The 27,059-nt window shown below is 39.2% G+C and overlaps 2 protein-coding genes across 2 annotated transcripts; one reads left to right on the top strand and one right to left on the bottom strand.

The window, feature by feature from the left end:
- Positions 1–687: 687 nt before the first annotated feature.
- LOC100673329 (olfactory receptor 51V1-like) lies at positions 688–2,303 on the bottom strand. Its single transcript, XM_003421481.3, has one exon. It carries the CDS (start codon positions 1,630–1,632, stop codon positions 688–690), a length of 945 nt encoding a protein of 314 aa, XP_003421529.1. The 5' UTR covers positions 1,633–2,303.
- A 22,490-nt stretch (positions 2,304–24,793) lies between these two features.
- Positions 24,794–26,580, top strand: LOC100673622 (olfactory receptor 51V1-like). Its single transcript, XM_003421482.3, has one exon. The coding sequence runs from the start codon at positions 25,569–25,571 to the stop codon at positions 26,511–26,513; it is 945 nt and encodes a 314-aa protein (XP_003421530.1). The 5' UTR covers positions 24,794–25,568; the 3' UTR covers positions 26,514–26,580.
- The last annotated feature ends 479 nt before the right edge of the window (positions 26,581–27,059 follow it).

The following is a 27,059-nucleotide window of genomic DNA, read 5'->3' as shown; positions in this document are numbered from 1 at the left end:
AAAAAAGTCTTTCTTGCTGTTATTTACTAAACCCATAAAAAAAAAAAAAGATCAGATAAATCAGATAAGTGAAGTACTTAATCTGAATAATAAAAGGACATCAGTTTCTCTGAGACTGGAATTAAGATTGTAAAGTTGTAAAACGGTGATAAAAGTTCCTCCGAGAAAACAAGAAACTGTGTTGTCTGTCAAGGGATGAGTGAAGACAGAAGAGTAGTGATATTTTTGAATGGCTCTTGGACAGACAGACTATTTATCAGTCTGGTAACATCAATATGACCTTAATGACCAATTGTAGCTTCTATGTTGATCAAGGCAACTGTCCAAGTGGTGATTAAATTGTACTTTCATTGATGGGTATAAACTGTGTGTTCGCGTGACTTGTTTGTAGATATTTCTTGCAAGATAAATGTTCTGGAGATTTATAAATAGTATCTTTCTTGGACAGAAACAATATGGACATTCATAAATGATTCTACTATCAGAACCTCCAACATTGTACTTGGATTGAAAAACATGAGTTTATTACCTCTACTGATACTTATAAATTTTTTAGTAAGTCGCAGGTCATACACAGTTAATGTTCAATTGCATTATTTTTCACTTTCTTAATTAAGCTTATTTGTTCACCTTCCCTGGCCAATTTTGTGCATCTAAACTACTTATGCCTATCTGATCCAGGGTATTTTACTCTCTCTTCATGGAGAACCACCTCTGAATCCTGCTACGGATCTGTTGGGTCTTCACACTGTAGATGACGGGGTTCATCAGAGGTGGGAAGATGATATAGATGTTGCCCATGAGAACATTGACTACAGGAGAGAGGTGCTTCCCAAAGCGGTGTACCATGGTCAGTCCAATGATTGGGATGTAGAAAACCAGGACTGCACAGATGTGGGAGACACAGGTCTGCAAGGATTTCAGACGCTCCTCCCAGGATGCAATAGACACGACAGTATGCAGGATCAGGATATAGGAAGTGAGAATTAACATGGAGTCAAACAAAAGAGTACAAATCACCAGAGCTAAGGCATAGAAACTGTTGAAGCTGGTATCAGAACAGGCCAGCCTCAGTAGGTCTTGATGCAGGCAGAAAGAGTGAGAGAGGACATGAGAATGGCAGTAATGAAAAAACTTCAGGCGGACTATGGGGGCAATGATGAACATAAAACTCCTTCCTAAAATCCCCAGCCCAGTTTTTATGATCTTGGCATTAGTTAGAATAGATGTATACCTCAAAGGATTACAAATTGCTGTAAAACGATCAAAAGCCATGGCGAGAAGAACTCCTGACTCTGTGAGGGACAGACCGTGGATAAAGTAAGTCTGTGCTATACAGGCATCGAGGCTGACTCCTTGACTGAGCCCCCACAGGATCCCCAGCACCGTGTGTACTGTGGACAGTCCCATACACAGGTCAGTCAGTGCCAGCATGGCCAGGAAGTAGAACATGGGCTCATGTAGGCTTGGCTCAGTCCGGATCACATGGAGCACTAGGCAGTTCCCCGAGAGCACCATAATATAGATGCAGGTAAAGGGAATGGAGATCCAGGGATATTCCTGTTCCAGGCCAGGGAAGCCGGTGAGAAAAAAGGTTGAAGAATTGGAGGCATGAGCAGAAAATGCAGGCATGAATAATTTGTGGTGCTTTTTTTTTTTTTAGTGAGTCAGAGATTATATGCATTTGGTAGATTACTTTCAAACAGCTTATTCTCTCATTCAGCACAGATTTGAGCAGAGGTGGGGTATCACATAACACAGATACTTTAGGATTCGAAAGCCACAATTCCTGCTGTTCCTACCCACTATCCAAGTGAATCCCCACACTAGAAATCTTTCTTCTATTTTTACCTAGTAAAGCATTGAGGCTAGAGAATAGAAAAAGTGACCCCAACAGATTTTACCTTTTCTCAAGCAATTAAAGATTGTGATAGAACTTGATTGCCAAATGATGTTAATCTTCAGTATCTTTGTGAAAAGTACCCTTCGTCCTCCAAAGACTTCCTCTATCTTGATTTAGTCTGTGTCTTCCACCCAGCAACTACAGCCCAAGCCTCAACTCAACTGTAAAAACCCAGAAATGTATTTTCTTCTCTGTTCCCAGGAAAGTAGACTGCCTGTTTTCAATCCTTGCATGAAGAGAGAACTATGGGGCTCTGACATCATAAGAAGGGGGGACTAATATGTATAAATTGACCACATGTCCCCCGGGGAGCATTTGGTTCATATGTTAAAGAGAATGATGAAAATAACTATTATGTGACTTCCATCTGGGAATTATCTAGGGGCAGTTAAACACTTACACACACACACACACATTACATAGTCTATTTGATGTGCCAAGGACTGTTCTAAACATTTCAAAAACATTAGATAATTTAATACTTGCACCAACACTAAGCAATGGGTGCTATTATGAGCCATGATTTACAAAGGAGTAGGTTTGAGTCCACAAGAGTGTAAGTAACTTGGTAAAGTCATGCAGCTAGTAAATGGTGAGGATTTGAACCCAAGCAGTCTTACCCCAGTATCCATGGTCTTAACTACTTTGCTCTGTCTGATGTTTTCATCTTTCCTGGGATTCCCTCAGTTCGACTTTAATACTCACATACTGAGCCACAGTAAACCTTACTTTTACTTTTCTCAGTATTCATTTGGAAGTGATAGTTCCTTTCCCTGAGCCTTAAACACATTCTATCATTTGTATGACAGGCATAACAGTTGTAGATATAAGTATGGGGTTAAATAGTACTGTAGACTACAGAGCCCTGTTGGCAAAATGGTTAAGTGTTCAGCTGGTAATCTAAAGGGTGACTGTTGGAATCCATCAGCCTCTCCTCGGAAGCCCTGCTGGACAGTTCTATTCTGTCCTAGAGGGTTCCTATGATTCAGAATCTGTTGATGGCAGCCTTTTTTAATGACTACAAAATGTTATAAACAAGTTAACTATTATACATTTACAGAAAAATATCACCAGACCTGTCCATGTCTTATTCCACTTATCAGAACTAGTATCTTTCTGACCATGAAATTGACAAGGATATTTGTTCTTCTTGATTTTTGTCTAAACTTACCTCAGCCTCAAAGATGTTCACACTGTCAAAGATGCTGAATATAACTTCGTTTGTAAAATAATTATCTTGTACACATGCACCTCAAACCCAATTAAAATATCCAGCTCCTCTTACTCCATACTCATGAAAACCCTAAATAAACACAAGCCATTACAATTGTATGATATTACCACTTTCACTACCAGCAAGTGGCTCTTTAAAAATTTCACAATTTTCAAATTATTCTGTCAACAAATTTACTATTTTAGCTGGACAATATTCTTGTCAGAATATAACAAGAAAATTAGAATAGTAATATGCAGAAGAAAATAAGATTTATACTTTATTAAACTATAAATTCAGCCCTCATTAAAATGAATGAAATGTTACGCCAATAGATGATGACTTCATAATATTAATAAATACTGTAAATCAATATGAGTATGAATTTTCTTTAAAAAGGAATAACAGACTTGATTTGTAAACGTTCACTTGAAGCTCAATAAAAGTTAATAAAAAAAGGAATAACAGAGACACAATAGATTTTTTTCAGTTAGTAATGTGCCTAATAATAAAATAAACATATCCTTTTGATTTATTCTTATTTCCCAAGAAGAATTCTACATACTGAAAATATAAAAATGAGTTACATTTTGAAAACATTATGAGGTATCATTTCCCCCCTAATATTACAGATGAGAAATCTGAAATACTGAAAGATTGAATAACTTGCTTAAGTCACACAGCCAGACTTGGATTACTTGAATTAAAGAAAATGTTGGGAAAACTTTCAGAGTACATTTCCTTTAATTGACCCCTCTTCCTAACTATCCCCAAATTTACCTACATATTAACTCCTTTCAAAATAAGCATTGAAGAATGCTTTCAATGGGGCCATTAGTAGACTAGATGCAGCTAAGAATAATTGAGGTTGAAGATAAGTCAATAAAAACTTTCCAAACTGAAATGCTGAGAGAAGGAAAAATAAAAAGAAGAGAAGAGAACTATGAGATAATATCAAATGCACTAGAAAAAGAAGAAGGGAAGGAGGAAAAGAAAATAGTGAAGAAGATGATGAAGTCAAAGATGATGAAGAAAAGAAAAACATGAAAGAGCAGGAGGAGATAGAGAAGGAGGAGGAGGAAAAGAAGAGGAACGACAACAACAGAGGAAGAGCAATAACAACAATGAAAGTGGAGAAGTCACACTAACTGATTTCAAGATTTATTATAGAGCTACAATAATCAAGACAGTATGGCATTGGCAAAATAATACACACACAGATTAAACAACAGAAAATAGAGTCCAGAAGCGGACACACAAAAATATAGTCAACTGATTTTTGACAAAGGCACAAAAGCAATTCAATGGGGAAGGAATAGACTTTTCAACAAATGGCCCTAGAACAATTGAATGAATAAAGGCAAAAAATAAACCTAGACATAGACTTTATACCTTACTCATGAGAAAACAAAATAGATCATAGACCTACATATAAAATGGAGAACTATGAAACTTCTAGAAGAGAACATAAGGGAACTTTTATATGACATTGTGTTTGGTGGTAAATTTTTAGATACAACACCAAAAGCATGGTCCATAAAAGAAAAAAAATGATGTTAGACGTTATCAATTTTTAAAAAAACATTCTGTTCTGCAAAAAAAAAAAAAAAAAAAAAAACAGTTAAAATAATAAAGTAAGCTTCTGACAGAGAGAAATAGTTTTCTGCACTATACATATAAAGGATACGTATTCTAAATGTAGGAGACCCCGGGTGGCACAAATGGTTAAGCACTTGATTACTAGGTGAAAGGTTGGTGGTTGGAATCCACCGAGAGGTGGGTAAGGAGAAAGGCCAGGTAATCTACTTCTAAGAGGTCACAGCCTTGAAAACCTTATGGAGAAGTTATACTCTCCACACATTGGGTGGTCATGAGTTGGCATCAACTTGACAACAACTAGTAACAACAACAATAACAAGATTCTAAATATAAAATAAACTCCTAAAACTCAACAATAAGAAAAGAAACCAATTAAAATTTGGTAAAAGATTTGAACAGATTTCTCACCAAAGTCAATGTACAGATGGCAAATCCAGAAGGCAAATATGCATGTGAATGGATGCTCAACATAATTTGGCATTACAGCAATACAAATTATAAAAAATTTATATACAAGTCATCTCAGGCTTACGATTTATTTGAGTTACAAAAAACTGCACTTAGGGCCATCCTTTTTTTTTTTGTACATATTATTCTTAGTAACATGTTCTACATATGATCCGCTCAGTGAGAGAATAACATCCATACACTTATAAGGAAGATGAGTTAATAAGACTATTATTCAAATTTACACGCCAATCACTAATGCCAAAGATGAAGAAATTGAAGATTTTTACCAACTTCTGCAGTCTGCAATTGATCAAACATGAAATCAAGATACATTGATAATTACTGGCAATTGTAATACTAAAGTTGGAAACGAAAAAGAAGGATAAATAATTGGAAAATATGGCCCTGGTGATAGAAATGATGTTGCATATAGAATAGAATTTTGCAAGACCAACGACTTCTTCATTGCAAATATCTTTTTTCAACAACATAAATAGCGACTATACACGTGGACCTTGCCAATGGAATACACAGGAATCAAATCAATTACATCTGTGGAAAGAGATGATGGGAAAGTTCAATATCATCAGTGGAACAGATCATCAATTGATCATATGCAAGTTCAAGTTGAAGCTGAAGATAATTAAAACAAGCCCATGAGAATCAAAGCATGACCTTGAGTATATCCCACCTGAATTTAGAGGCCATCTCAAGAATAGATTTGACCCATTGAAACTAACGATCTAAGACCAGATGAGCTGTGGAATGACATCAAGGACATCACACATGGAGAAAGCAAGAGGCCATTAAAAAGACAGGAAAGAAAGAAACGACCAAAATGGATGTCAAAAGAGACCCTGAAACTTGCTCTTGAACATTGAGCAGCTAAAGCAAAAGGAAGAATGATGAAGTAAAAAAAAAAAATGCACAAAAGATTTCAAAGGGCAGCTCGAGAAGACAAAGTAAAGTATTATAATGACATGTGTAAAGACCTGGAGATGGAAAACCAAAAGGGAAGAGCATGCTCTGCATTCCTCAAGCTGAAAGAACTGAAGAAAAAATTCAAGCCTCGAGATGCAATATTGAAGGATTCTACAGGGAAAATGTTAAGAGGCTGAGGAAGCATCAAAGATGACACAGAATCCCTATACCAAAATAAAATTAGTTGGAGTTCAACCATTTCAGGAGGTACCATAAGAGCAGGAACCAATGGTACTGAAGGAAGAAGTCCAAACTGCATTGAAGGCATTGGTGAAAAAAAAAGGCTTCAGGAATTGATGGAATACCAATTGAAATGTTTCAACAAATGGATCCAGCACTGGAAGTACTCACTCAACTATGCCAAGAAATTTGGAAGACAGTTAACTGGCCAATTAACTGGAAGACGTCTATATTTATGCCTATTCCCAAGGAACGGGATTCCACTGAACGTGAAAATTATCAAACAATACCATTAATATTCCATGTAAGGAAAATTTTGCCGAAGATCATTCGAAAGTGGCCACGGCAGTATATCAACAGGAAACTCAGAAATTCAAGCCAGATTAAGAAGAGGTTGTGGAATCAGGGATATCATTGCTGATGTCAGATGAATCCTGGCTGAAAGCAGAGAATGCCAGAAAGATGTTTACCTGTGTTTTATTGACTATGCAAAGGCACTGGACTTTGTGGATCATAATAAATTATGTAGACCATTGTTAAGAATGGGAATTATAGAACAATTAATTGTACTCATGAAGAACGTGTACATAGACAAAGAGGCAGTTGTTCCAACAGAACAAGGGGATACTGTACGGTTTAAAGTCAAGAAAAGCGTGTGTCAGTGTTTTATTCTTTTACCACATTTATTCAATCTGTATGCTGAGCAAATAATCCCAGAAGATGGGCTATATGAAGAAGAATGTGTCATCGAGATTGAAGGAACACCCATTAACAACCCACGACATGCAGATGACAACCTTCCTTGATGAAAGTGAAAGGGATTTGAAACACTTAGTGATGAAGATCAAAGACCACAGTCTTCAGTATGCAGCCAAGATGTCACTTTAAGGACTTTAAGTGTGCCTGGCTCAAGCCATAATCACCCCAAACTCAAGCCATGGTGTATTCAATTGCTTCATATGCATGGTAAAGCTAGACAATGAATAAGACCACCAAAGAATTGACACTTTTGAATTATGTTTTTTTTTAATAATTTTTATTGTGCTTTAAGTGAAAGTTTACAAATCAAGTCAGTCTATCACATGTAAGCTTATATACACCTTACTACATACTCCCATTTACTCTCCCCCTAATGAATCAGCCCGCTCCCTTCTTCCAGTCTCTCCTTTCGTGACCCTTTTTGCCAGTCTCTAACCCTCTCTACCCTCCCATCTCCCCTCCAGACAGGAGATGCCAATACAGTCTCAAGTGTCCACCTGATACAAGTAGCTCACTCTTCATCAGCATCTCTCTCCAGCCCATTGTCCAGTCCCTTCCATGTCTGATGTGTAGTCTTTGGGAAAGGTTCCTGTCCTGGGCCAACAGAAGGTTTGAGGACCATGACCACTGGGATTCTTCTAGTCTCAGTCAGACCATTAAGTCTGGTCTTTTTATGAGAATTTCGGGGCTGCGTCCCACTGTTCTCCTGCTCCCTCAGGAGTTCTCTGTTGTGTTCCCTGTCAGGGCAGTCATCAGTTGTGGCCGGGCGCCATCTAGTTCTTCTGGTCTCAGGATGATGTAAGTCTCTAGTTCATGTGGCCCTTTCTGTCTCGGGTTCATAGTTATCCTGTGACCTTGGTGTTCATTTTCCTTTGATCCAGATGGGTTGAGACCAATTGATGCATCTTAGATGGCCGCTTGTTAGCATTTAACACCCCAGATGCTACACTTCTAAGTGGGATGCAGAATGTTATCATAATAGAGTTTATTATGCCAATTGACTTAGAAGTCCCCTTAAGCCATAGTCCCCAAACCCCCGCCCTTGCTCCGCTAACCTTTGAAGCATTCAGTTTATCCTGGAAACTTCTTTGCTTTTGGTCCAGTCCAGTTGAGCTGACCTTCCATGTATTGAGTATTGTCCTTCCCTTCACCTAAAGTAGTTCTTATCTACTAACTAATCAGTAAATAACCCTCTCCCACCCTCCCTCCCTCCCCCCTCTCATAACCACAAAAGAATGTGTTCTCAGTTTATACTATTTCTCAAGAACTTATAATAGTGGTCATATAAGGTATTTGTCCTTTTGCATCTGACTAATTTCACTCAGCATAATGCCTTCCAGGTTCCTCCATGTTGTGAAATGTTTCACAGATTTGTCACTATTTTTTATCAATGCATACACATAGTATTCCATTCTGTGAATGTACCATAATTTATTTAACCATTCATCTATTGATGGACACCTTGGTTGCTTCCAGCTTTTTGCTATTGTGAACAGAGCTGCAATAAACATGGGTGTGCATATATCTGTTCGTGTGAAGGCTCTTATTTCTCTAGGGTATATTCTGAGGAGTGGGATTTCTGTGTTGTATGGTAGTTCTACTTCTGTCTTTTTAAGAAAACACCAGATAGATTTCCAAAGTGGTTGTACCATTTTACATTCCCACCAGCAGTGTATAAGAGTTCCAATTTCTCTGCAGCCTCTCCAACATTTATTATTTTGTGTTTTTTGGATTAATGCCAGCCTTGTTGGAGTGAGATGGAATCTTATCGTAGTTTTAATTTGCATTTCTCTAATGGCTAATGATCGAGAGCATTTTCTCATGTGTCTGTTAGCCACCTGAACATCTTCTTTAGCGAAGTGCATGTTCATATCCTTTGCCCACTTTTTGATTGGGTTGTTTGTCTTTTTGTGGTTGAGTTTTAACAGAAAATCGTATAGATTTTAGAGATCAGGCGCTGGTCGGAGATGTCATAGCTGAAAATTTTTTTCCAGTCTGTAGGTGGTCTTTTTACTCTTTTGATGAAGTCTTTAGATGAGCATAGGTGTTTGATTTTTAGGAGCTCCCAGTTATCTGGTTTCTCTTTGTCATTTTTGGTAATGTTTTGTATTCTGTTTATGCCTTCTATTAGGCCTCCTAACGTTGTCCCTATTTTTTCTTCCATGATCTTTATCATTTTAGTCTTTATGTTTAGGTCTTTGATCCACTTGGAGTTAGTTTTTGTGCATGGTGTGAGGTATGGGTCCTGTTTCATTTTTTTGCAAATGGATATCCAGTTATGGCAGCACCATTTGTTAAAAAGACTATCTTTTCCCCAATTAACTGACACTGGTCCTTTGTCAAATATCAGCTGCTCATACGTGGATGGATCTATGTCTGGGTTCTCAATTCTGTTCCATTGGCCTATGTGCCTGTTGTACAAATACCAGGCTATTTTGACTACTGTGGTTGTATAATAGGTTCTAAAATCAGGGAGAGTGAGGCCTCTCCCTTTCTTCTTCTTTTTCAGTAATGCTTTACTTATCCAGGGCTTCTTTGCCTTCCATATGAAGATAGTGACTTGTTTCTCCATCACTTTAAAAAATGTCATTGGAATTTGGATTGGAAGTGCATTGTATGTATAGATGGCTTTTGGTAGAATAGACATTTTTACTATGTTAAGTCTTCCTATCCATGAGCAAGGTATGTTTTTCCACTTATTTAGGTCCCTTTTAGTTTCTTGCACTAGTACTTTGTAGTTTTCTTTGTATAGGTCTTTTACATCTTTGGTAAGATTTATTCCTAAATATTTTATCTTCTTGGGGGCTACTGTGAATGGCAATGATTTGGTGATTTCCTCTTCGATGATCTTTTGTTGGTGTAGAGGAATCCAACTGATTTTTGTATGTTTATCTTGTATCCCGATACTCTGCTCAACTCTTCTATTAGTTTCAGTAGTTTTCTGGATGATTCCTTAGGGTTTTCTGTGTATAAGATCATGTCATCTGCAAATAGGGATACTTTTACTTCTTTCTTGCCAATCTGGATGCTCTTTATTTCTTTATTTAGCCTAATTGCTCTGAGTAGGACTTCCAGCACAATGTTAAATAAGAGTGGTGATAAAGGGCATCCTTGTCTGGTTCCTGATCTCAACGGGAATGTTTCAGGCTCTCTCCATTTAGGGTGATGTTGCCCATGAGGACATGGATAATAGGAGAGAGGTGCTTCCCAAAGCGGTGTACCATGGTCAGTCCAATCACTGAGATGTAGAAAACCAGGACTGCACAGATGTGAGAGATGCAGGTCTGCAAAGACTTGAGCCACTCCTTCTGGGATGCAATAGACAAGACTGAGTTCAGGATCAAGATGTAGGAGATAAGAATAAACACAGAATCCAAAAATAGTGTGCAGATTACCCAATGCATGTACCTCTACAGATTGGTAGATATCACTATCCTTAGACCCCTAAGGCAGGAGGTTAGGTGGTTTGGGTGGAGCTTCAGCCCTCAGTTCTCCATTGTGGGACAGTGAGGGCTCTGTTTAATAGGTAGAGATATGAGGCCTGGGAAACTTGTCTTTCCAGTAATCCGCTAAAACAATTACAGTCAGATCCCTATCAGAATTGCCTTTGCATTAAAATAGCCACCTTGTTCCCTGTAGGGATGAAAGCCCAAGACTGTGGATCTCAGATGCTTGGCTGGAGCTGGTTCTGTATTTTTAGTCCAATTTTGGGAAGTCAGGGAAGGATTCTTGGTCCCTGGGTTTTTTGTAGCTGCTTCTCTCAGGCCAGGAGAATGGGTTAGGGAAAGACAAAACAAACAAACAAAGAAAAAAAAAAAACCTCAGAGCACTTCACTCTCTGGTCCAGGAAATTCCAATGTTAATGAAGCGGCCTGGGAAGGGGAGGGGAGGGATCAGATAGATAGGAGAGAGTATCCCTCCGGAATATAGACAAAGTTACTTATGTTGCTTGGGGTGACTGTTTTAGCTGAGATTTCCGAGGGGCACGTTGACTGTGTGCACTGGCTGGGTAGAGATTGCCCCCGAGGGTCAGGCCCATGTCCTGTGCTTGTGCTGTCTCAGAAGCCATGGTCAGTTCCTCCGCTCCCAGTCCAAAGCCCAGTGCCAAGATTCCCCAGCTAGGACGCCGCACTCCTGGCTCTAAAACCAGTCGCTGCCTCCCGGTGACTTCTCCTTCTGTCAGCCGTGTCACTGTGCTGCCTGCGTGCACTGGCTGGGCTTCCCCCACGGTCACTTCTGGGGGCTAGGGCTGTGTCCTGTGTTTGCACCATCACAGGATGCCGTGCACAGCTCCCCTGTGCCTAGTCCAAAGCCTGGCGCCAAGTTTTCTGACCGGGACGCTGGCTCCAGTTTCCGAAAACAGTTGCTACTTCCCCGTGGTTGTTCTCTCGTTAGCCCCGTCAGTGTGCAGCCTGCTTGTGATGACTGAGTCTCTAAGGAGGTTACCCCAGGGGGCTAGAGGTTAAGGCTGTGTCCTGTGCCTGCCCCACCTCAGCAAGCCACAATCAGCCCCCCTGCTCGGCACCAGGGAACCACTGGGGCTCAAGGCTGTGGGGTGGGTCACGAGTTCCAGAAGTGACTGCTGGTTCGAGATGCAGCTTTTCTCTCACCTGTCACTAAGGTCAACTCGTCAGATCTGTGTTGGTCAGGGTTCGTAGATTGTCATGTATGTGATCAATTCACTTGTTTTTCTGAGTCTTTGTTGCAAGAGTGATCTGAGGTAGCATCTGCCTAGTCAGCCATCTTGGTATTCTCAGTATGAATTATGGTGTTTTTGAAGAATATTGAATATACCATTGGACTCCCAGAAGAACAAACAAATTTGTCTTGGAAGAAGTACAGCCAGAATACTCCATAGAAGTAAGGATAACAAGACTTCCTTTTACATATTTTGGACATGTTATAAGGAGAGACCAGTCCCTGGAGAAGGAAATTATGCTTGGCAAAGTAGATGGTGAGCAAAAAAGAGGAAGACCCTCAACGAGGTGGATCGACACAATGGCTGCAACAATTGGCACAAGCATAACAATTGTGAGGATGACACAGGACTGGGCAGTGTTTAATTTTTTTGTACATAGGGTTGCTATGAATCAGAACCACCTGGATGGCATGTAACAATAACAGCAACATACAATATTGCAGCTTGTAATTTGCTCATGTTTTCATTTTCTTGCCAACAACCAAAGACAAAGAAAAATCAGATTTATAAAGATACTGTTAATAAAAGGGAATACTAATGAAAACTAAATGAAAAAAAAAAAAAGAAATGATGCATTCGAATTGACTTACAAAGGAGTCTTTAGAACAGAACATATATTGGGGACTACATATACCTCTATGCACCTATTACCCATTGCCATCGAATCGATTCTGACTCATAGCTACCCTATAGAACACAGTAGACCTGCCCTATAGAGTTTCCAGATAGCACCTGGTGGATTCAAACTGTCGACCTTTTGGTTAGCAGACGTTGCTCTTAACCACTAAGCCAGCAGTGTTTCCATGCACCTATTAGAATAGTTAAAATCCAAATAACTGATGTTACTAATTGCTCACAATGGTTTGAAACAACAGAACTCTCACTCATTGATAGAATAAAAAATGGCTCAGCAACTTCATAGAAAACTTGGCATTTTTTTACAAATCCAAAAATTGCCTTACCATAAGATCTAGCAATCTCACTCCTAGGTTTAAACCCAATTTTATTCAAAAAGTCATATGTATACAAAACCCTGTGCATGAATATTTATAACAGCTTTATTCATAATCGCCCCAAACTGGAAATAACCAAAATACCCTTTAGTAGATGAACATTTAAAAAAAAACTGTCGGAGGCGGAGCCAAGATGGCGGACTAGGCAGACGCTACCTCGGATCCCTCTTACAACAAAGACACGGAAAAACAAGTGAATCGATCACATACATAACAATCTACGAACCCTGAACAACAAACACAGATTTAGAGATGGAGAACGAATATGGGGAAGCAGCGATTGTTTTCAAAGCCTGGAGCCAGCGTACCAGTCAGGTACGGCACAAGCACAGAGAGCTGCTCCACCCCCCTGAACTAACCCTGGGGGGGGACCAACCGGTTCTGCGGGCGGCATGGAACGCAGCTGGTAGGAGAAGTCCCCGGGAGGCAGTGACTGGTCTTGGAATGGGGAGAGCAGCGTCCCAGCCGGGGAACCATCCCGCCGGGATTTGGACTGGACACAGGTACGGCATAAACATGGAGAGCTGCTCCACCCCCCTGAACTAACCCCGGGAGGGGGCCCAGCCGGGTCGCGAGGGCGGTGTGGGACTCAGCCGGTAGGAGAAGTCCCCGGGAGGCAGCGACTGGTATTGGAGCGGGGAGAACAGCGTCCCAGCCGGGACACTCGGTCAAGGAACAAGCACGGGGAGCTGCTCCACCCACCTGAACTAACCCCGGGAGGGTGCCCAGCAGGTTCTAAGAGGCGGCACGGCGACGCGGCTGGCGGGACGAGAAGTCCCGGGAGGCAGTGACTGATTTTGGAGTCGAGAGTGCACCATCCCAGCATGGGAGCCTTGACACTGGGCGTGGGGCTGGAAGCAGAGGATCTGACCTTGACTCCAGCGGGCCAGACCCCCCGGGGGCAATCTCCACACAGCCAGCACACATAGGCGACACGCCCCATGGGAATTTCAGATATATTAGTCTTTCCAAGCGAGACAACCAACTCTGGCTATATTCTGAGGTGCTACTCTCCTATCTCTCTGTTCCCTCCCCCACCCTCCCCAGGTGGCTTCATTAACATCTGAATAGCCTGAGCCAGAGGGAGAACTCTGATAGGGATCTGACTGCATTTTTTTTTTTAAGCGGATTTTCTGGAAAAACTAGTTTCCCAGTGATGGCTCGGAGACAACAATCCATATCAAACCACTTAAAGAAGCAGACCATGACAGCTTCTCCAACCCCCCAAACAAAAGAATCAAAATCTTTCCCAAATGAAGATGCAATCCTGGAATTATCAGATGATACAGAATATAAAAAACTAATTTACAGAATGCTTCAAGACATCACAAATGAAATAAGGCAAACTGCAGAAAAAGCCAAGGAACACACTGATAAAACTGTTGAAGAACTCAAAAAGATTATTCAAGAACATAGTGGAAAAATTAATAAGTTGCAAGAATCCATAGAGAGACAACATGTAGAAACCCAAAAGATTAACAATAAAATTTCAGAATTAGACAATGCAATAGGAAGTCAGAGGAGCAGACTCAAGCAATTAGAATGCAGACTGGGACATCTGGAGGACCAGGGAATCAACACCAACATAGCTGAAAAAAAATCAGATAAAAGAATTTAAAAAAATGAAGAAACCCTAAGAATCATGTGGGACTCTATCAAGAAGGATAACCTGCGGGTGATTGGAGTCCCAGAACAGGGAGGGGGGACAGAAAACACAGAGAAAATAGTTGAAGAACTCCTGACACAAAACTTCCCTGACATCATGAAAGACGAAAGGATATCTATCCAAGATGCTCATCGAAGCCCATTTAAGATTGATCCGAAAAGAAAAACACCGAGACATATTATCATCAAACTCACCAAAACCAAAGATAAACAGAAAATTTTAAAAGCAGCCAGGGAGAAAAGAAAGGTTTCCTTCGAGGGAGAATCAATAAGTTCAGACTACTCAGCAGAAACTATGCAGGCAAGAAGGGAATGGGACGACATATACAGAACACTGAAGGAGAAAAACTGCCAGCCAAGGATCATATATCCAGCAAAACTCTCTCTGAAATATGAAGGCGAAATTAGGATATTTACAGATAAACACAAGTTTAGAGAATTTGCAAAAACCAAACCAAAGCTACAAGAAATACTAAAGGATATTGTTTGGTCAGAGAACCAATAATATCAGATATCAGCACAACACAAGGTCACAAAACAGAACGTCCTGATATCAACTCAAATAGGGAAATCACAAAAACAAACAAATTAAGATTAATTAAAATAAAAAATACACATAACAGGGAATCATGGAAGTCAATAGGTAAAAGATCACAATAATCAAAAAGAGGGACTAAATACAGGAGGCATTGAACTGCCATATGGAGAGTGATACAAGGCAATATAGAACAATACAAGTTAGGTTTTTACTTAGAAAAATAGGGGTAAATAATAAGGTAACCACAAAAAGGTATAACAACTCTATAACTCAAGATAAAAACCAAGAAAAACGTAACGACTCAACTAACATAAAGTCAAGCACTATGAAAATGAGGATCTCACAAGTTACTAAGAAAAACACCTCAGCACAAAAAAGTATGTGGAAAAATGAAATTGTCAACAACACACATAAAAAGGCATCGAAATGACAGCACTAAAAACTTATTTATCTATAATTATGCTGAATGTAAATGGACTAAATGCACCAATAAAGAGACAGAGAGTCACAGACTGGATAAAGAAACATGATCCATCTATATGCTGCCTACAAGAGACACACCTTAGACTTAGAGACACAAACAAACTAAAACTCAAAGGATGGGAAAAAATATATCAAGCAAACAATAAGCAAAAAAGAAGAGGAGTAGCAATATTAATTTCTGACAAAATAGACTTTAGACTTAAATCCACCACAAAGGATAAAGAAGGACACTATATAATGATAAAAGGGACAATTGATCAGGAAGACATAACCATATTAAATATTTATGCACCCAATGACAGGGCTGCAAGATACATAAATCAAATTTTAACAGAATTGAAAAGTGAAATAGATACCTCCACAATTGCAGTAGGAGACGTCAACACACCACTTTCGGAGAAGGACAGGACATCCAGTAAGAAGCTCAGTAGAGACACGGAAGATCTAATTACAACAATCAACCAACTTGACCTCATTGACTTATACAGAACTCTCCACCCAACTGCTGCAAATATACTTTTTTTTCTAGCGCACATGGAACATTCTCTAGAATAGATCACATATTAGGTCATAAAACAAACTTTTGCAGAGTCCAAAACATGGAAATATTACAAAGCATCTTCTCAGACCACAAGGCAATAAAACTAGAGATCAATAACAGAAAAACGAGGGAAAAGAAATCAAATACTTGGAAAATGAACAATACCCTCCTGAAAAAAGACTGGGTTATAGAAGACATCAAGGAGGGAATAAGGAAATTCATAGAAAGCAACGAGAATGAAAATACTTCCTATCAAAACCTCTGGGACACAGCAAAAGCAGTGCTCAGAGGCCAATTTATATCGATAAATGCACACATACAAAAAGAAGAAAGAGCCAAAATCAGAGAACTGTCCCGACAACTTGAACAAATAGAAAGTGAACAACAAAAGAATCCATCAGGCACCAGAAGAAAACAAATAATAAAAATTAGAGCTGAACTAAATGAATTAGAGAGCAGAAAAACAATTGAAAGAATTAACAAAGCCAAAAGCTGGTTCTTTGAAAAAATTAACAAAATTGAAAAACCATTGGCCAGACTGACTAAAGAAATACAGGAAAGGAAACAAATAACCCAAATAAGAAATGAGAAGGACCACATCACAACAGAACCAAATGAAATTCAACGAATCATTTCAGATTACTACGATAAATTGTACTCTAACAAATTTGAAAACCTAGAAGAAATGGATGAATTCCTGGAAAAACACTACCTACCTAAACTAACACATTCAGAAGTAGAACAACTAAATAGACCCATAACAAAAAAAGAGATTGAAACGGTAATCAAAAAACTCCCAACAAAAAAAAGCCCTGGCCCGGACGGCTTCACTGCAGAGTTCTACCAAACTTTCAGAGAAGAGTTAACACCACTACTTCTGAAGGTATTCCAAAGCATAGAAAATGATGGAATACTACCCAACTCATTTTATGAGGCTACCATCTCCCTGATACCAAAGCCAGGTAAAGACATTACAAAAAAAGAAAATTTTAGACCTATATCCCTCGTGAACATAGATGCAAAAATCCTCAACAAAATTCTAGCCAATAGAATCCAACAGCACATCAAAAAAATAATTCACCATGATCAAGTGGGATTTATACCAGTTATGCAAGGCTGGTTTAATATCAGAAAAACCATTCATGTAATCCATCACATAAATAAAACAAAAGACAAAAACCACATGATCCTATCAATTGATGCAGAAAAGGCATTTGACAAAGTCCAACACCCATTTATGATAAAAACTCTTACCAAAATAGGAATTGAAGGAAAATTCCTCAACATAATAAAGGGCATCTATGCAAAGCCAACAGCCAATATCACTCTAAATGGAGAGAACCTGAAAGCATTTCCCTTGAGAACGGGAACCAGACAAGGATGCCCTTTATCACCGCTCTTATTCAACATCATGCTGGAAGTCCTAACCAGGGCAATTAGGCTAGACAAAGAAATAAAAGGTATCCGGATTGGCAAGGAGGAAGTAAAATTATCACTATTTGCAGATGACATGATTATATACACAGAAAACCCTCAGGAATCCTCCAGAAAACTACTGAAACTAATAGAAGAGTTTGGCAGAGTCTCAGGTTATAAAATAAACATACAAAAATCACTTGGATTCCTCTACATCAACAAAAAGAACACTGAAGAGGAAATAACCAAATCAATACCATTCACAGTAGCCACCAAGAAGATAAGATACTTAGGAATAAATCTTACCAAGGATGTAAAAGACCTATACAAAGAAAACTACAAAGCTCTACTACAAGAAATTCAAAAGGACATACTTAAGTGGAAAAACATACCTTGCTCATGGATAGGAAGACTTAACATAGTAAAAATGTCTATTCTACCAAAAGCCATCTATACATTTAACGCACTTCCGATGCAAATTCCAATGTCATATTTTAAGGGGATAGAGAAACAAATCACCAATTTCATATGGAAGGGAAAGAAGCCCCGGATAAGCAAAGCACTACTGAAAAAGAAGAAGAAAGTGGGAGGCCTCACTTTACCTGACTTCAGAACCTATTACACAGCCACAGTAGTCAAAACAGCCTGGTACTGGTACAACAACAGGCACATAGACCAATGGAACAGAATTGAGAACCCAGACATAGATCCATCCACGTATGAGCAGCTGATATTTGACAAAGGACCAGTGTCAATTAATTGGGGAAAAGAAAGCCTTTTTAACAAATGGTGCTGGCATAACTGGGTATCCATTTGCAAAAAAATGAAACAGGATCCATACCTTACACCATGCACAAAAACTAACTGCAAGTGGATCAAAGACCTAAACATAAAGACTAAAACGATAAAGATCATGGAAGAAAAAATTGGGAGAACCCTAGGAGCCCTAATACAAGGCATAAACAGAATACAAAACATTACCAAAAATGATGAAGAGAAACCCGATAACTGGGAGCTCCTAAAAATCAAACACCTATGCTCATCTAAAGACTTCACCAAAAGAGTAAAAAGACCACCTACAGATTGGGAAAGAATTTTCAGCTATGACATCTCCGACCAGCGCCTGATCTCTGAAATCTACATGATTCTGTCAAAACTCAACCACAAAAAGACAAACAACCCAATCAAAAAGTGGGCAAAGGATATGAACACTCATTTCACTAAAGAAGATATTCAGGCAGCCAACAGATACATGAAAAAATGCTCCCGATCATTAGCCATTAGAGAAATGCAAATTAAAACCACGATGAGATTCCATCTCACACCAACTAGACTGGCATTAATCCAAAAAACACAAAATAATAAATGTTGGAGAGGCTGCGGAGAGACTGGAACTCTTATACACTGCTGGTGGGAATGTCAAATGGTACAACCACTTTGGAAATCTATCTGGCGTTATCTTAAACAGTTAGAAATAGAACTACCATACAACCCAGAAATCCCACTCCTCGGAATATACCCTAGAGATACAAGAGCCTTCATACAAACAGATATATGCACACCCATGTTTATTGCAGCTCTGTTTACAATAGAAAAAGTTGGAAGCAACCAAGGTGTCCATCAACAGATGAATGGGTAAATAAATTGTGGTATATTCACACAATGGAATACTACGCATCAATAAAGAACAGTGACGAATCTGTGAAACATTTCATAACATGGAGGAACCTGGAAGGCATTATGCTGAGCGAAATTAGTCAGAGGCAAAAGGACAAATATTGTATAAGACCACTATTATAAGATCTTGAGAAATAGTAAACCTGAGAAGAACACATACTTTTGTGGTTATGAGGGGGGGAGGGGGGGAGGGTGGGAGAGGGTTTTTTATTGATTAAGCAGTAGATAAGAAACGCTTTAGGTGAAGGGAAAGACAACACTCAATTCATGGAAGGTCAGCTCAATTGGACTGGACCAAAAGCAAAGAAGTTTCTGGGATAAAACGAATGCTTCAAAGGTCAGCGGAGCAAGGGCGGGGGTCTGGGGAACATGGTTTGCGGGGACTTCTAAGTCAATTGGCAAAATAATTCTATTATGAAATCATTCTGCATCCCACTTTGAAATGTGGCGTCTGGGGTCTTAAATGCTAACAAGCGGCCATCTAAGATGCATCAATTGGTCTCAACCCACCTGGAGCAAAGGAAAATGAAGAACACCAAGGCCACACAACAACTAAGAGCCCAAGAGACAGAAAGGGCCACATGAACCAGAGACCTACATCATCCTGAGACCAGAAGAACTAGTTGGTGCCCGGCCACAATCGATGACTGCCCTGACAGGGAGCACAGCAGAGGACCCCTGAGGGAGCAGGAGATCAGTGGGATACAGACCCCAAATTCTCATAAAAAGACCAAACTTAATGGTCTGACTGAGACTAGAGGAATCCCGGCGGCCATGTTCCCCAGACCTTCTGATGGCACAGGACAGGAACCATCCCTGAAGACAACTCATCAGACATGAAAGGGACTGGTCAGCGGGTGGGAGAGAGACGCTGATGAAGAGTGAGCTAATTATATCAGGTGGACACTTGAGATTGTGTTGGCAACTCTTGTCTGGAGGGGGGATGGGAGGATAGAGAGAGAGGGAAGCCGGCAAAATTGTCAGGAAAGGAGAGACTGAAAGGGCTGACTCAAGAGGGGGAGAGCAAGTGGGAGTAGGGAGTGAGATGTATGTAAACTTATATGTGACAGACTGATTGGATTTGTAAACGTTCACTTGAAGCTTAATAAAAGTTAATAAAAAAAAAAAAAGAACTGTCGCATAGCCATAAACTGGCATTCTATTCTGCAATAAAAATAAATGATCTCTCAAGCCATGCAGAGGCATGGATGAACCTTAAATGCATGTTGCTAAATAGAGGAAGCCAGTCTGAAAAGACTACATATTGTGTGATTTGATTTATATGGCATTCTGGAAGAAGCAAAACTATAGACATGATGAACAGATCAATGGCATGGGAAAAGATTGAATAAGTAAAGATAACAGGTTTTTTTTTTGGAGGTGAGACTATCCTGTATGATACTGTAATGATGGATACATGAGAATATTAAAACCCATAGAACCTGGTAGCAGGAAGAGTGAACCTTAGTAGTATGCAAATTCCAAAAACTATTTGAGAGATAAGATGCAATGCAGATTGTGACAAAAGAATCTAACTGTACTGCAAATGTTTGAAATCACATTACTGAAGGAGTGTGAGGAAAAGGGGCTAATTGAAGTAAATATGGAAATGATGCTATCTGTAAGACTAAAAGCAAAATGACCTAGACAGAAGCACTGTACTCATGCTTTCTGTGTGGGTATGGTTAACAATTTTGAAAACAATATATACATATACTGAAATTGAGCAATTAAGTAAATGGCTGCTGGTTGGTAGGAACTAGGTTTTTCACTGTGGGAGTGGAAGGTTATAGACAAGAAAGATTATAAGGCTACAATGATTCATCTTATACATTTTTCAAAACTGTCAGGGAATGGAAGAGAAGCGGACAAAAGAAAGGGAGAGAAGAAAAAAAAAAAAGGGGATATTTTTCCATGCAGATCACTATCAAAATGCTTGTCATCACTGTTGTTCTTTTTGTTGTTGTTCCTATGAAAGGGAAATTTTTTCTTGCTCCTGATTTTTCTAAATTGCATCCAATCAACATCTTGATTTTAAATAGAAGCACAGTTCCAATTTCCCAAATGTTTTGTCTATATTCGCCAAATGGATATGGTAGCATAAGTTCCTCGATTGCCAAGACCAACCAGCAATTCTAGCCAGAGTAAACATAAGGTCAGTTCTGTCACATGGCCCTGTGCTTTTCATTCACCTGTTCAGTCCTGCTCCTGGACAAGATTAAAAAAAAAAAAAAAAAAAGTTGTATACGTTTATCCATTATTTCTAGGTATTTGTAACAGGGAGGCTTTCAAGATTTCATGTCCTCAATACTGAAGAAAATCAAAGTCTTTCCAAAAACCTTCCAAACCTATCTTGTCACAAAATGTTAAAGATGATCAGTTTAGATGACTTGAGTATTCTCAATAATGTACATCTTGAGATTGTTTCCTAAGATTGAGGGATAATGCATTAGGGACAGAAAACTCAAAACATTAATGCCATTATAGCTAGTGTAAGGGGTAAAGTCATATCTATGTAATCCTGGGAAAGTCTCCTAGCACCTATCTCTAAATCACTGTTATTTAATTCAAACAGAATGCAAGCTGCTTAAGTAATTTCAAATGTTCTACTAATTATATTTAAAAAGTAAAAAGAAACTGGTGAATTAGTTTTAATATATTTTATTCAACCAATCATTCTAAAATATTATCATGTCAATAGGCAATTCATATAAAAACTATTAAAGAAGTATTTTTTGATCAGGAACTGATGGTACTGAAGGAAGAAGTCCAAGCTGCTCTGAAGGCATTGGCAAAAAACAAGGCTCCAGGAATTGATGGAATATCAATTGAGATGTTTCAACAAACAGATGCAGCACTGCAGCACTGGAGGTGCTCACTTGTCTATGCCAAGAAATATGGATGATAGCTTCCTGGCCAACTGACTGGAAGGGATTCATATTTACACCTATTCCCAAGAAAGGTGATCCAACTGAATGTGGGAATTATAGAACAATATTAATATCACAAGCAAGCAATATTTTGCTGAAGACACTCAAAAACGGTATATCTACAGGGAACTGGCAGAAATTCAGGCCAGTTTTAGAAAAGAACGTGGAGCCAGAGATATCATTGCTGATGTCAGATAGATCTTGGCTGAAAGCAGAGAAGACCAGAACGATGTTTACCTGTGTTTTATTGACTATGCAAAGGGATTACACCGTGTGGATCATAACAAATTATGGATAACATTGCAAAGAATGGGAATTCCAGAACACTTAATTGTGCTCATGATAAACCTTTACATAGATCAAGAGGCAGTTGTTCAGAGAAACAAGGGGATGCTGATCGGTTTAAAGTCAAAAAAGGTGTGTGTCAGGGTTGTATTCTTTCACCATACCTATTCAATCTGTATGCTGAGCAAATAATATGAGAGGCTGGAGTACACGAAGAAGAAAGGGGCATCAGGATTGGAGGAAGACTCATTAACAACCTGCATTATGCAGACGGCACAACCTTGCTTGCTGAAAGTGAAAACGACTTGAAAAGCACTTACTAATGAAGATCAAAGACCACAGCCTTCAGTATGGATTGTACCTCAACATAAAGAAAACAAAAATCCTCACAACCGGACCAATGAGCAACATCATGATAAATGGAGAAAAGGTTGAAGCTGTCAAGGATTTCATTTTACTTGGATCCACAATCAACAGCCATGGAAACAGCAGTCAAGAAATCAAAAGATTCATTGCATTGGGTAAATCTGCTGCAAAGGACCTCTTTAAAGTGCTCAAGAGCAAAGTAGTCACCTTGCAGACTAAGGTGCGCCTGACCCAAGCCAGGGTATTTTCAATCACATCATATGCATGCGAAAGCTGGACAATGAATAAGGAAAACCAAAGAAGAATTGAATATACCATGGACTGCCAAAAGAACGAACAAATCTCTTAGAAGAAGTAGAACCAGAATGCTCCTTAGAAGCAAGGATGGTAAGACTGCATCTTCCATACTTTGGACATGTTGTCAGAAGGGATCAGTCCCTGGAGAAGGACATCATGTTTGGCAGAGTACAGGGTCAGCAGAAAAGAGGAAGACTCTCAACGAGGTGGATTGACACAGTGGCTACAACAATGAGCTCAAGCATAACAATGATTGTAAGGATGGTGCAGGACCGGGCAGAGTTTCCTTCTGTTGTGCATAGGGTCACTATGAGCCAGAACAGACTCGACGGCACCTAACAACAACAATAACAAAAAAGTATTTTAAATCCTTTTTTTTAATACTAAGTCTTTGATCCAGTGTATATTTTATATTTACATCACATCTCAATTTGGAATCACCATATTTCAAGTGCTGAATGTTATGGGATTCCTAGTTACTGTGTTGAATAGTGCAGTTCTAGACCTCTGTTTCCTCATCTCTAAAATGGAAATGATAGCATTTCCTCTGTCTTTCACTCTTCTAAATTCTTTACATAGTTATCGAATTTAATTATAAGGACAACCCTATGAAAAAGGTAATATTATTATTCCCAGCTTTGGTTGAGAAAACTGAGAGGAATGAAGATTAACTATCTTGCCCAAGGACTCAGTACTTAAGAGTGCTGTAGGCAGCTTTCCAACTCAGAAAGTCTGGCTGTATAAGCACACTATTTGTGCTTTATTGCTTATTAAAGTAAAAGACATGGCTCTTAAAGAATTCTAACAGTCAAGTTAGATAACACAAATACTTCAATTCTGAGAATTAAATTAAATAATGCTAAAATTCCTAGAATAGAGTAAATGCAAAAAAATTAAAAAAAAAAAAAAACAGTGACATTATGTTATAAAAATAGGGGTTCTGATTTCAAGCACCTTGTAGAAAACTGTTTAACTTATAAATGATTGTTTTTACGAGCACATAAAGTCCTCTGAATACTTAAGCCATGGGGTTAAAAAAATGGAGAGATGATTTGTAGTTGAAATAAGGTGAAGTTTTAGGTTAAAAACAAATCAAGAGCCCTAGTGGCAAACTGGTTGAGCACTTGGCTGCTAACCAAAAGGTTAGCCGCTTGAAGCCACCAGCTGCTCCAAGGGAGAAAGGTGTGGCAGTCTACTTCCATAATTCTACTCTGTCCTCCAGGGTTGCTATGAGAAGAAATGAAGTCCTCATACATGCTACAACATTCATGAACCTTGAAAGCCTTATGCTGAGTGAAGTAAGTCAATCACAAAAGGACAAATACTGTATGTTCTCACTCATATTAAATAGCCAGAATAGGCAACGTATAGATACCAAAGTTTATTAGAGGTACGGAGAGGGGTGTAGGGAGGGAGGGGGAAAAGTGGAGTCATCGTCTAGGAAGCAACGAGTTTCTGTTTATGGTGATGCTAATTTTGCAATGGATATTGGTGATGAGTGGGCAATGTAATTAACAAAATTGAAGTCACCAAATTTTACTCAAGAAAAATGTTAAATTGACAAATGGTGTATGTATTCTTACAGCCATAAAGAAACAAAAACAAATACTAACTTACTTTATATAGGATGTATCTGCAAATGTTCGAAAAAAAGATGAGTGCCACTTGGAGAGGAAGCAAAATACCGGAGGTTTCTGGCCCTCTCTGTCTAATTATTATTTCCTGGAATCCCTAGATGAAAGAATTATTTTTATTAACTTGCACTTGTAACAACATACAAATTTTGTGGGGTGGGAAAGTTTGCTGTGCATACACTGTCCAAAAGTCTTCCCTCATGCTCCCTAGAGGCACCAGCTGCAGATGTTAATCACTCGCTCTCAGAAGCCCGCAGGACCCTAGATTTACTCCAATGGCTATAACCCTTCTTTAATCTGCATAAATCTCCAACCTCTTGTAAACTCAGTGTCATTGTGACAAAAGAAAGAATAGGATCATCTCTCAAGATTGGCAAAAAAAATCTCTACTGTGAGTAACAGCTGTTTCCTATTAATTTCCTGAAATTTAAGTGTACGAATGATCAGCATGGCTGAGAAATGACTCCTACCAATGGCCTATGTAATAACTAGAGATTAGTTTAACAAGCCATATGAGTGACTTGTGATTTATTTTACCAGGTTCGAGATGTGAACAGTGAAATGTTTTCCTTTTTCCTGCTTTATAGGTTCGGACTACATTATTATACCTTCAGAAGCCAAGAACAACTTTGCTCGGATATCTGTAATGAGAAGCATTGAGGTAGAGAGTGATGGTGGTGTTGTGAATATGAATACTGTTTCCTGTGATGGACCAGGGGTCTGATTACAAGGTAGCTTCATATGCATTCATAAAGTAATCTAGCCTCTGTTTCAGAGCAAATTAAGTACTGGTCTCATATCCAATGAGATATCGCGATAATTTAATGGTTCTTGGAGTAGCAGTCACTTCAGACTTTTCACTAAGGCAGTGGAAGATACATATGCATTTAATCAACCGTTACATACAATAGTCCTTGAGAATTTTCTCTTTATCGATCCATGTCCTTTCAGTCTGATTCCAAAATCAGTAACTCCACCTTCCTCCTCACGGGTTTCCCTGGCCTGGAACAGGAATATCCCTGGATATCCATTCCATTCTCCTGTATCTATGCTATAGTGCTCTCAGGGAACTGCCTGGTGCTCCATGTGATCCGGACTGAGCCAAGCCTGCATGAGCCCATGTTCTACTTCCTGGCCATGCTGGCCCTGACTGATCTGTGCATGGGACTGTCCACAGTGCACACAGTGCTGGGGATCCTGTGGGGACTCAGCCAGGAGATTGGGCTGGATACTTGCATTGCCCAAACCTTCTTTGTTCATGGTCTCTCATGCATGGAATCGGGAGTCCTTCTTGCCATGGCCTTTGATCGCTTTACTGCAATTTGCAATCCTCTGAGATATACATCCATCCTCACCAATACCAGAATCATCAAAATTGGTGTGGCCATTTTAGTGAGGAGTTTCCTGTTCATTACTGCTCCCATCGTCCGGCTGAAGTTCTTCCATTATTGCCGTCCCCACATTCTCTCTCACCCTTTCTGCCTACACCAAGACTTACTCCGTCTGGCTTGCTCTGACATTCGATTCAACAGCTTCTATGCCTTAGCCTTGGTAATCTGTACACTATTTTTGGATTCTGTGTTTATCTTCATCTCCTACATCTTGATCCTGAACTCAGTCTTGTCTATTGCATCCCAGAAGGAGCGGCTCAAGTCTTTGCAGACCTGTGTCTCTCACATCTGTGCAGTCCTGGTTTTCTACATCCCAGTGATTGGACTGACCATGGTACACCGCTTTGGGAAGCACCTCTCTCCTATTATCCATGTCCTCATGGGCAACATCTATATTCTTTTCCCACCCTTGATGAACCCCATCATCTACAGTGTCAAGACTCAGCAAATCCATAGCAGGATTCAGAGATGGTTTATTCTGAAAAAGAACTGAGTACTAGAGATTAATGTGCTTTAGGGAAAGAAGGTAGTAGTTGTAAGAAGAATGACTAATATATAAACAATTCATAACAGTGATAATTGATTTTTATGTAGTACTTTACAGGTTAAAGGCAAATCTATAATCATTTTCTCATTTAGTTCTCCAAAGACACAGGAACAGGCAGAGAAAGTGTTACTGACCTTACTTCCTTATTTTAAAACTATGGATAATGTTAACTAAGGTGAATTATGTTCAATAATGTGCCAGTGAACACCTGTTTAGGAAGTTATTAATTTGTAGTACACCCATGTTTTCTGAATCCTAGAGTAGGATATGATTTTATTTTTGCAACTAACTGTTCTATGTGGGCATTTATTATTATTCATGATATAAGCAGCTTATACATTTTCTTACTATGTGTCACAAATTAACATTATTGGGGTTATTCTTCTCTCTTCTACATATCATTGAGGAAAAGCATCCCCCAAGCCCACTCTGTTCCATCTAATAGAATATCTGATGTTGGTTCCTTAGACTATATAGCTTAATACAAAAGAT

Source organism: Loxodonta africana, chromosome 7 (genome assembly GCF_030014295.1).
Source record: "Loxodonta africana isolate mLoxAfr1 chromosome 7, mLoxAfr1.hap2, whole genome shotgun sequence".
In the NCBI taxonomy this organism is placed as follows: domain Eukaryota; kingdom Metazoa; phylum Chordata; class Mammalia; order Proboscidea; family Elephantidae; genus Loxodonta; species Loxodonta africana.
Note: the sequence above shows the minus strand (reverse complement) of the source record. Positions and strands in the feature narration are given on the sequence as shown.

Coding starts and splice junctions, on each gene's coding strand:
- LOC100673329 (XM_003421481.3), bottom strand. CDS start 1,632: ATGCCTGCATTTTCTGCTCATGCCTCCAATTCTTCAACCTTTTTTCTC.
- LOC100673622 (XM_003421482.3), top strand. CDS start 25,569: ATGTCCTTTCAGTCTGATTCCAAAATCAGTAACTCCACCTTCCTCCTC.